Below are 10,227 nucleotides of genomic sequence, written 5' to 3' on the forward strand. Positions count from 1 at the left end.
CAGCTGGTCTTTGCCAATGCAATCCCATGCAGGGCATTAGGAGTCTGTCCCAAGCCATCCCAGCCTACTGGGATTCTGAACCAGCGAATCCCAGCCCAGATGGACTCTGCTGATGCAATTCCAGGGTATTAGGATTCTGCTCCAAGCTATCCCAGCCTAATCAAAATCTGTGCCAACCAATCCCAGCCAGCTGGATTGTGCCCATGGAGTCCCAGGCCATTAGGATTCTGCCACAACCCAGCCCAGCCCAGTCAGATTCTGCTCAAGTAAATCCCAGACCAGTCAGATGCTGCCCAAGTCATCCCAGCCCAGTCAGATTCTGCCTTAAGACTTCCAAGGCCTAAATGGATTGTGCCCCAGCCGATCCCAGCCCACCTGGATTCTGCCCCAGCCAATCCCAGACCAGATGGACTCTACCCATGCAATTGAAGGGCTTTAGGAGTCTGCCCCAAGCCATCTCAACCCAGTTGGATTCTGCCGCAACAAATCCCAGACTAGATGGACTCTGCCCAAGTAATCCCAGTCCAGTTGGATTCTGTTTTAAGACTTCCAGGCCTACTGGGATTCTGCCCCAGCCAATCCCAGCCCAGCTTGTCTTTTCGACTGCAATCCCCTGCAGGGCATTAGAATTCTGCCCCAAGCAATCCCAGCCTACTGGGATTCTGAACCAGCCAAACCCCGATGGACTCTGCCCCAGCCAATCCCAGCCCAGCTGGTCTCTGCCATTGCAATCCCCTGCAGGGCATTAGAATTCTGCCCCAAGCAATCCCAACCTACTGGGATTCTGAAATAGCCAATCCCAGCCCAGATGGGCTCTGCCCCAGCCCAGCCCAGCCCAGCCGCGCTCTGCCCATGCAATCCCCTGCTGGGCATTAGGATTGTGCCCCAAGCCATCCCAGCCTACTGGGATTCTGCCCCAGCCAATCCCAGACCAGATGGACTCTACCCATGCAATTGAAGGGCTTTAGGAGTCTGCCCCAAGCCATCTCAGCCCAGTTGGATTCTGCCGCAACAAATCCCAGACTAGATGGACTCTGCCCAAGTAATCCCAGTCCAGTTGGATTCTGTTTTAAGACTTCCAGGCCTACTGGGATTCTGCCCCAGCCAATCCCAGCCCAGCTGGTCTCTGCCATTGCAATCCCCTGCAGGGCATTAGAATTCTGCCCCAAGCAATCCCAGCCTACTGGGAGTCTGAACCAGCCAATCCAAACCCAGATGGACTCTGCCCCAGCCAATCCCAGCCCAGCCGCGCTCTGCCCATGCAATCCCCTGCTGGGCATTAGGATTGTGCCCCAAGCCATCCCGGCCTATTGGGATTCTGAAGCAGCCAATCCCAGCCCACCTGGATTCTGCCCCAACCAATCCCAGCCCAGATGGACTCTGCCATTGCAATCCCAGGCCATTGGGAGTCTGCCCCACGCCATCTCAGCCCAGCTGGATTCTGCCGCAACAAATCCCAGACCAGACGGACTCTGTCCAAGTAATCCCAGTCCAGTCATATTCTGTTTTAAGACTTCCAGGCCTAAGTGGATTCTGCCCCAGCCCATTCCAGCCCAGCTGGTCTTTGCCAATGCAATCCCATGCAGGGCATTAGGAGTCTGTCCCAAGCCATCCCAGCCTACTGGGATTCTGAACCAGCGAATCCCAGCCCAGATGGACTCTGCTGATGCAATTCCAGGGTATTAGGATTCTGCTCCAAGCTATCCCAGCCTAATCAAAATCTGTGCCAACCAATCCCAGCCAGCTGGATTGTGCCCATGGAGTCCCAGGCCATTAGGATTCTGCCACAACCCAGCCCAGCCCAGTCAGATTCTGCTCAAGTAAATCCCAGACCAGTCAGATGCTGCCCAAGTCATCCCAGCCCAGTCAGATTCTGCCTTAAGACTTCCAAGGCCTAAGCGGATTCTGCCCCAGCCAATCCCAGCCCAGCTGGGCTCTGCCCATGCAACCCTCTGCTGGGCATTAGGATTGTGCCCCAAGCAATCCCGGCCTACTGGGATTCTGAAGCAGCCAATCCCAGCCCAGATGGGCTCTGGCCCAGCCAATCCCAGCCCAGATGGACTCTGCCATGGCAATCCCATGTCTTTAGGATTCTGCTCCAAACTATCCCAGCCTAATCAAAATCTGTGCCAACCAATCCAGCCCAGCTGGATTCTGCCCATGAAGTCCCAGGCCATTAGGATTCTTTCACAGCCAATCACAACCCATCTGGACTCCAATCCCAGCACTATTTAATTCCAAGCTAGGCAATACTTTTCCAGGCCCATTCAATGCAGTCAGCCACCTCCCAGAGCCCCATATAAATCAGACAAACCTAGCCCTTTCATGGCAAAAGGCAGCCAATCCATGTTTCTTGTTCTTCTCTTCCCCACTCCTGCCCCACCCGCTCATCTTTCCCACCCACCCACTGGAGGGTGCATGGGTTTAGTCTCTGCCCCCCCCCCCCCCCCCTCCGCCCTCAGCACCCTATGTGGGGTGGGGGTTGCAGGGTGCCATGGGGTGCAGCCGGGCTGTCCTAGCTCAAAGAACTATCGCGCTCCCATGTCCCCCAGCTCTGACGCCTCTGCCCACAGGTCTACGGGGCTGTGATGAACATCAACCGGGGGAATCCGGGTGAGTTCGAGGTCGTGGTGGACTCATGGCCCAACTTCAGTGCCGTGCTGGCGCGACGCAGCGGACAGGTGACCAGCGGGGACACTGGGGGGTGACGGGGGACATGGGGTGGGCGCAATGCCCTGGTGCCTGCCAGGTGGGCTCAGGGGACCCATGCACGCTCCGCAGATGCCGGTGGATGACTGCTACAGGAGCACACATGCAGCTTTCTACAGGGATGTGGGCGCCTACCAGGCACTGCTGGAGACCCCCGGCTGCCTGCGCTGGGACACGGCCTTCCATGTCTTCGGTGGCCAGGGGATGGGGGTCCTGGGGGGTCCTGGGGGGGCACTGGGCAGCACCACGAGCAGGGACTGTGCGAGCTGTGGGTGAGAATCAGTGGTGCTGTTTGGCACTGGGAGCATGGGACGCTTTCGGGAGCCATTGGTGATACAGGGGTAAGGAGCTGGGGGCACTGGGAAGTACTGGTGGAAGGAACTAGGGGTGCTGGATGCACTGGGGAATGGTGGGGGCATGACTTGATGTGCCGGGGTGGGCACCGGGCGTAGGAGTATGATGGGCGCTGTCACTGGGAAGTGTTTGGGCTGGACTTGGGAGTGCTGGGGGGCACTGGGGTGCATTGTGGTTGGATTTGGGGGTGCTGGGTGGCACTGGGGTGCATTGTGGTTGGATTTGGGGTGCTGGGGACAGAGACTGGGGTTGCGTGTAGCCCCTGGGGACACTGGGGAGGGCACCAATGATATGCCAGGGTCAGGAAGAGGGGGGCTCGAGACAGGAATGGGGGAGTGGAGCCCCCTGACAGCACTGTCCCCAGGGCTCCAGGAGGGGGTGGCCACAGTGTCACAGGCCATTGCAGGGACCAAGGGCGTCGAGCTGGAAGTCTCAGAGTACTACACCTACCCACACCCTGACCCCAGCACCATGCCCGAGCCCCGGTGAGCCCCCCACCTGCCCCAGCCCGGCATGGGCACCCCCCACTGGACCCCACTGACAGCCGACCCCCACCTCAGGCTGGACCCCGCCGTGCGGGTGGGCTCACTGAGCCTGGCACACGTGGATCTGCTGAACGAGACGTGGACGTATGGGGGCAACGCGCGCAGCCGGCGGTACCTGGCAGAGGTTCTGGAGCGCTTCCCCAGCATCTGCCTGCAGGATGAGACCGGGCAGCCCATCTCCTGGACCCTGACCGACCCCTTCGGGACAGGGGCCCACGGCTACACCTTGCCCACCCACCGCAACCGCGGCCACATGCGGGCGGTGCTGGTCCTTGCTGCTCGCCAGGCACAGGCCCGTGGCTTCCCGTTCTTTGGGCACACGGCCACCGGCAACCGGCCCATGCAGCGGCTGATGGAGGAGCTGGGCCACCAGCGGCTGCCCGGGCTCTGCCGCTTCATCCTGCACAACCCTGGCCTGGGCAGGGCTGGACCCTGAGTGTCCCCCCGCCCAGGTTGTCCCCCCTCTGGGCAGGGAAGTCCCCGGGCTGTGGGGTAAGGAAGAAACCGAAACCAAAATAAAGAGCAGTGTAGACTCTCTGATGGCTGCTATAGGGTTGTGCCTCCCTCTGGGTGCCGGTTTTCTCACACCTGGCTCAGCACTGGCCGTTACAGCCGTGACCCAGGCAGCCTGGTGTCACCACTGAGGGACACAGCTGTGTCCCCAGGGAGTCACCCCATCCCTCTGTGCAGGGACATGCACCACAGCCCTGCCTCTGCTATTCTCGGCCCCCCCCAGGGAGGGCTGAAAAGCCTCAGGCAAATCTGCACCGGTGGTGGCACCTGTCGTGTTCCCCCAACCCCGGGATGGTGTCACCACTGCTGGGGGTGGGGACAGGCAGGCACAGCGCCTGTGGGTCACCAACTGTGTGTCCCAGGAGGAGGGAACGGCTGCACACCGCAGGGGGCAGAGGGTGAGGGCTGCGCGGCGTGAGTCACCGCTCCAGTCATGGCTTGTGGGGTGATAGGGACAGCCTGGGGAGTGACAGTGCCCGGGGGTGATGGGGGCAGCCAGGGGGGTGACAGTGCCTGGGGGTAATGAGGACAGCTGGGATGGGGTGATAGGACCCAGGGACAGCTGGGGGGGTTGTCGCTGCCTGGGGGGATGGGAAGAGCGGTGGGGGTGACAGCGCGTGGGGTGACGGGGACTGCCATGGGGGTGACAGTGTGTGGGTGGCCGGGGCCACTGTGGGGTAACAGTGCATGGGGTGATGGGGACCGCTGGCGGGGGTGACAGTGCGGGTGGAGGGGGAGAGCCCGACCGGGGGCGGAGCGCCCGGCCCCGGCCCTGCCCCGGCGGCGGCAGCGGCAGAGCGGGGCGGAGCGGAGCGAGCCCGGGGAGGGCGGACGCCGGTTCCCGGCAGCCGCGGGCAGGAGCGGGGCCGCCGCCGCCGCCGCCCCCAGCCGCGCTGTCCCGCAGGGCCATGGAGCAGCCCCGCCGCATCACAGACTCCTTCCAGCGGCGGCGGCGGCCGGGGCGACCCCCGGGCAGGGTCAAGGTCAAGGGCTGTCCCCGGGCCCGGCCCCCCGCCGCCCCGCCCGCCGAGGACCCCCCGGCGGCCCCCCCGGACCAGGCCCTGCTGGAGATGCTGCGCCGCTTCGACCTCGCCTGGGAGTACGGACCCTGCACCGGTGAGAACCCCCGGCCGGCCGCCCGCCCCGGCCCCCCCGGCCCCCCGGCTGACCTTGACCCTGGCCCTCCCGCAGGTATCACCCGCCTGCAGCGGTGGGAGCGGGCGCAGGCGCTGGGGCTGAGCCCCCCGGGCCCCGTGCGCGACGCCCTCCTGGAGCACCAGGACAACCCCGATGTCACCTACAGGTGGGTGTGGGACAGAGAGGGGGGAGCCAGGCACCCCCTTCCCTCTCCCGGTGCCCCCCCACCCTGCCAGTATGGGGCCATCCTTCCCACCACCAGCAACCGGGGTGGGGGGCACCGGGCACCCACTGACTCCCCGCTGTGCCCCACAGCCTCTGGCATGAGTACGCGCTCTGAGCCGCTGCACCCCACGCCGGAGGGAGGAGTGGGGGGGGGGGGTACCATGCCCACCACCCCCCAGGCCTGTCCACAGCTGTGCCGCAGCCCGGGGGCACCGGGTGGATTAAAGGCTGGTGTGAGTGAAGGAAGGGGGCTGCTGTGTGCTCTCTGAGGGGCACCTGGGCGGGTGGGGGGGAGGCCCCACTGGGGGAGGGCAGGGCCTTGCACACCCCCCAGAGCGAGCCAGGATTGTCCAGTCACACAGTTTAATGCCAGTTAAAGGTGTGGGGCAGTGGGGCTGGCACAGTGGGGGGGCTGGCGGGGGGGCTGGGGCCTTGGCAGCAAGGACGGAGTGTGAGGGCAAGCTGGGGCAGGGGTGTAGGGCTGGAGGGGTGGGCAGAGGGTTCACCTGCAGTAGGGGGATAGGGAAGAGGGGCCTGAAGGCCCGCAGCACCCCCAGCAGCACCAGGAGCTCCAGCTCTGGGTGGGGGTAAAGTGGCAGCACCTCCTTGGCTACTGGCGTCTCCTTTTTCAGTCTGGCACCTGGGCCAGGGGGGGAAGGGACAGCTGGGGAGGGGGAGAGGGTGAGCACTGTGTCTGGTAGAAGGGCAGAGCCTACACAGCCTGGCCCCCTCACCTCCAGACAGAGGGTTCCACCCCAGTGCTCACCAGTAGCACAGACTGAGGGGGGGCGGGGGCAGAGGGCAGGGTTAATGGGGGCAGCGTTAATAGGGGCAGGAGCTGGCGACTGGGGCTGGCGCTGCTCAGGGCGGGGGTCTGCAGGCTGCCTGGGCTCCCAGTGGGCAGGCAGACACCTTCAGTGGCCGTGGCAGGGCCAGGTTTCAGGCTCAGATGCCAGGCAGAGCCAGTGCCCACAGCCTGCCCCCACCCCACAGAAGATGGGCTGCCCACCCTGTCCCTGCCACAGCCCCTCCCGTGCCAGCTGGAGGGACTGGTCCTTACCATGGGGAAGGTGGGGGGATGACAGGGTCCCCAGGTCGGGGTGCCCCCCAAAAGGTGAGCTGTGGCCATGTGGTGGGGAAGGAAAGCAGTAGAGCTCTGCCCTACAGCAATTGGGACAGAGAGGGGACACAAGAAGGGATATGAGATGCCCCATAGCAGGCTGAGGGGACAGGAGAGGGGCCACCCGTTGTCCCCAGCACCACTCACCACTGAGTAGGTCCAGGGTATCCATGAAATCCTCACTGAAATTGGGATGCTGCTGGCTGTGGGCATGCTGGGTTGTGTCCGTGTTGCCCTGGGGAGTGAGATCAGCCCTTCCAGGATGTGAAGGGTGTCGAGCTCCATGGGGCAGCTGCCCTGTGCCTCACCGCTGGGTGCTGGGGACCCCTTGCCAGGCATGGAAAGGGTGAGGGGAGCTGGTGAGCCCAGAAGCCAGTGCTGCCAGGGCTCCCAGTAATGCTAGCGGGACTGGTGAAGCTGGGAGAGGAGAAGCCTCCGGACTGTGAGCACGGGTGTAGACATGGCGCTGGTACCTGAGAGAGCAATGCTGCTGGTTTGTCCTTCGTCTTCTGCACCTGGAGAAAATCAGAGAGGAGCCATGAGGCGAGCGGCTGCCCATGCAGGTGCCCGCAATGGCAGCATGGAGCGGGCAACACGGCCTGCCGCTGCCCTGGCCAGGGCTGCCCATACCCCGGGGTAACACTGTGCCGGGGCGGGGGGGGGGGCAGCCAACAGGGCTGGAGAGCTGGGGACAAAGGTGGCCCCAGGCTGGCAGGGGCTTGGCTGGGTCACGCCCTTGTTGGTCAGTCTAGGGGGGGCGTATTGGGACCGTGGGTGGGGGTCGGACGGGACAGGACCGCTGCCTGCCTGCAGTGCTGCCGAGGGGGTGGTGGGCTTAGCACTGGCAGCCCCCGGCCCAGGCCACAAGCCCTGTGAGGCACTGCCCCATCCTGCGCAGAGGCCCTCGGTGGGACATTTTTCTTCATTAGTCATCAGTGACCTGGATGGAGGGACAGCACGTAACTGCAGCAGGTTTGTGGGTGATACCAAACTGGGGGGAGTGGCTGGCTCCCCAGGGGCTGCGCTGCCACGCAGCCAGACAGGGCAGGTGGCAGAGTGGGGCAGACAGGGATCTAATGAAGTTCAATGAAGACAAGTGTCGCATCCTGCACCTGGGGAGGGACAGCCCCGTGCACCAGTACAGGCTGGGGCTGACCTGCTGGTAGGCAGCTCTGAGGAGGACCTGGGAGTGCTGGTGAGTTGCCTGTGAGCCAGCAGTGTACCCAGGTGGCCAAGGGGCCAGTGGGATCATGGCAGCATGAGGAGCAGTGTGGCCAACAGGTCGAGGGAGGTGATTCTCTCCCCCTGCTCTGACCTGGTGAGGCACATCTGGAATGCTGTGCCCAGTGCTGGGCTCCCAGTTCCAGAGAGACAGGGAGCTACTGGGGATGGGGCAGCAGAAGCTGTGGGGATGATGAGGGGATGGAGCATCTCCCTGATGAGGAAAGGCTGGAGAGCTGGGGCTGCTCAGCCCGGAGGAGAGAAGACCGAGGGGCTCTGATCAATGCCTACAGACACCTTAAGGGCGAGTGCCAGCAGGACGGGGCCAGGCTCTTTTCAGCGGTGCCCAGCGACGGGCCAAGGGGCAACGGGCACCAACGGCAACACGGCAACTTCCATCTGCATGTGAGGAGGAACTTCTCTGCCTCGGGGGTGGCAGAGCCCTGGGCCAGGCTGCCCAGAGAGGCCGAGGGGTCTCCTTCTCTGGAGACGTTGGAACCCGCCTGGACGCGGCTCTGTGCAGCCTGCTCTAGGGGAGCTGCTTCAGCAGGGGGGTGGGCTGGGTGACCCCCAGGGGTCCCTTCCAGCCCTGACCATGCTGTGACTCTGTGACATGACACAGCACCCCATGGGAGCTGCAGTGTTGTCAGGGTCTGGGGGACCGTGGAGGCTCAGCACTAGACCACAGTGCTCTTGCCTGTCCCCAGCCTCCAGCAGCACCACAAAGTTGCAGGCAGGATTCCTCCTGTCCTCCACATCTGTGGGGAGAAGGGAAGAGGGACGATTTCACTGCTCTCCTCTCCTGTGCCTGGGCTGTGCCACTCTGGTAGGCACCAACACACCCCAGGGCTCAGGGGGAAAAGGGAGGGGTGGACACTAGCAAAGCCACCTGTTCCTAGGTAGCTGCACCTGGAATCCTGTGTATTCCATACTACCTATGTAGTAATATAAAAACATCGGACTTGGGAATGGATGAAACAAAATTGGGACCCACAGAGAAAAAGTTATTAGGAACAGGCTGTTTGGCTGGCAAAAGGAAGGTGGAAGTGTAGCAAAAAGGGCCCAGAAATGGAAAAAATAGAGAATAAGGTATAAAATCAGGCACCGGTCAGCACAGGGGGAATGTTCTGATATTAGGGGTGCAGGTGACTGCGGATTGCAGTGCTGTTGACTTGCAGAGCCAGGCCTGGCAGGGACAGTGCCCCCCGGCCATCAGGACTCAGACTGGACCCTTCCCTCCCAGGCAGTAGGAAGGGAGGAGTGATAGAGCTGTCATTTCAACTGCAGTCCTGTGGGATTCGTAACATTAAGAGCCATAATTAGTAGCTTTGTTTTGTGCGGAATCATTCAATCATAAATTAATAATAGGATGTGTTTGTTATTATTTATTGATAACTTAATTTATTAGCTTTTAATGTTGCTTAATCAATAAAATGAATCTGTTCTATGCCAAGCCTGCAGCTGAGCAGTGGAGAGCTGGACCCGGCAGTAGCCCAGGCCATGTCCTGAGAGGGGGGGCAGGCAGGATGGGGTGGGGGGCTGCTCACAGCACCAGGCCCACTCACACTGCAGGTACCAAGCCCCCCGGATCACATCATTCAGCCAGATCTTGTCCCACTAGAGATGCTTCAGGCTCTTGAACTCGTTCCACTTGGGGGACATGATTTTCCCACTGGGAACAGGACAGGGGCATTCAGATCCCTAAGAGGTAAGCGCTCCATGCCCAGCCAGCCCAGTGTTACCCCGAGCAGGGCCCTGGGGTCAGGTGGAAGGAGGCAGCCAGTGGGGGGCTCTCCAAGGGGGGTCACCAGACCTCATCCCACTTTCTCTGCCCTAACCCTTCAGAGTCCAACTTTATGCCGCGGTCCTGCTACGCTCGGTGGCTGCAGACGCCACAGCTGAGCTCCCTCTGCCTGTGGGAGGGGGGTTTTCAGGCTCCTTGCAGTGGCAGAGGGTTGGGAGAGGGAGGTAGTAAAACCCACCCAAAAAGCATCCAAAGGCATGTGGGTGGTGCTCAAGATCCCAAGCCACGGCAAAGTGAGGAGAGGCTCAAAGAAGAAAACAAGGTTTGTCTTATCTCCAAAAAACACCCGCAGGAGTCTCTGCACAGCCTGTGGCAGTGCTGGGGCCCCTTGCTCTGCCCCATGACCCGTATCTCTTCTGTCCCATGTCCCCCTGTGGGGAGGGGATATGAAGAGGTCCCCCCACCCTGGGGCCCAGGTTGCTGCTGTGCCCAGTGCCTGTGCTACGAGTGCCCTGCCTGGCCCCTTCCACAGCAATGGCTGTGAGATGTGACTGACAAGAGCAGAGCAAAGGTCAGGGTGCCAGCACAGCCCAGCAGCGCCAAGGCTCTTGCTCAAGTCAGGTCTTTCCCGGTGGGCTGCAAGCCAGTGAGGGCTCTGG

The 10,227-nt window shown here is 62.2% G+C and overlaps 3 protein-coding genes across 3 annotated transcripts in view; 2 read left to right on the forward strand and 1 right to left on the reverse strand.

The window, feature by feature from the left end:
* The window catches only part of LOC114015631 (glycine N-acyltransferase-like protein 3), a 26,464-nt gene extending 22,603 nt beyond the window's left edge, over window positions 1–3,861 (reverse strand). The window contains exon 1 of the transcript XR_008734217.1: window positions 3,724–3,861. The gene's annotated coding sequence lies outside the window, so the exon portion shown is untranslated. The remainder of the gene's footprint in view (window positions 1–3,723) is intronic.
* Window positions 1–5,163, forward strand: part of LOC102059114 (glycine N-acyltransferase-like protein 3) — a 25,346-nt gene extending 20,183 nt beyond the window's left edge. The window contains exons 2-6 of the mRNA XM_055722671.1: window positions 2,574–2,681; window positions 2,782–2,902; window positions 3,428–3,548; window positions 3,624–4,519; window positions 5,026–5,163. Of these exons, the coding sequence (XP_055578646.1) occupies window positions 2,574–2,681; window positions 2,782–2,902; window positions 3,428–3,548; window positions 3,624–4,044 (771 nt within the window). The 3' untranslated portion in view covers window positions 4,045–4,519; window positions 5,026–5,163. The remainder of the gene's footprint in view (window positions 1–2,573; window positions 2,682–2,781; window positions 2,903–3,427; window positions 3,549–3,623; window positions 4,520–5,025) is intronic.
* Window positions 4,774–5,725, forward strand: POLD4 (DNA polymerase delta 4, accessory subunit). Its single transcript, XM_055722673.1, has 3 exons — window positions 4,774–5,237; window positions 5,313–5,424; window positions 5,574–5,725. Exons 1-3 carry the CDS (start codon window positions 4,817–4,819, stop codon window positions 5,596–5,598), a joined length of 558 nt encoding a protein of 185 aa, XP_055578648.1. The 5' UTR covers window positions 4,774–4,816; the 3' UTR covers window positions 5,599–5,725.
* The last annotated feature ends 4,502 nt before the right edge of the window (window positions 5,726–10,227 follow it).

This window comes from Falco cherrug, chromosome 10 (genome assembly GCF_023634085.1).
Source record: "Falco cherrug isolate bFalChe1 chromosome 10, bFalChe1.pri, whole genome shotgun sequence".
NCBI lineage: Eukaryota > Metazoa > Chordata > Aves > Falconiformes > Falconidae > Falco > Falco cherrug.

What these genes read in the sequence shown, in the direction of transcription:
- POLD4 (XM_055722673.1), top strand. Translation starts at nt 4,817, where the DNA reads ATGGGGACCGCTGGCGGGGGTGACAGTGCGGGTGGAGGGGGAGAGCCC. An exon ending in GGAGTACGGACCCTGCACCG is followed by an intron (nt 5,238 to 5,312) that starts GTGAGAACCCCC and finishes GCCCTCCCGCAG; the next exon opens with GTATCACCCGCCTGCAGCGG. An exon ending in AACCCCGATGTCACCTACAG is followed by an intron (nt 5,425 to 5,573) that starts GTGGGTGTGGGA and finishes TGTGCCCCACAG; the next exon opens with CCTCTGGCATGAGTACGCGC.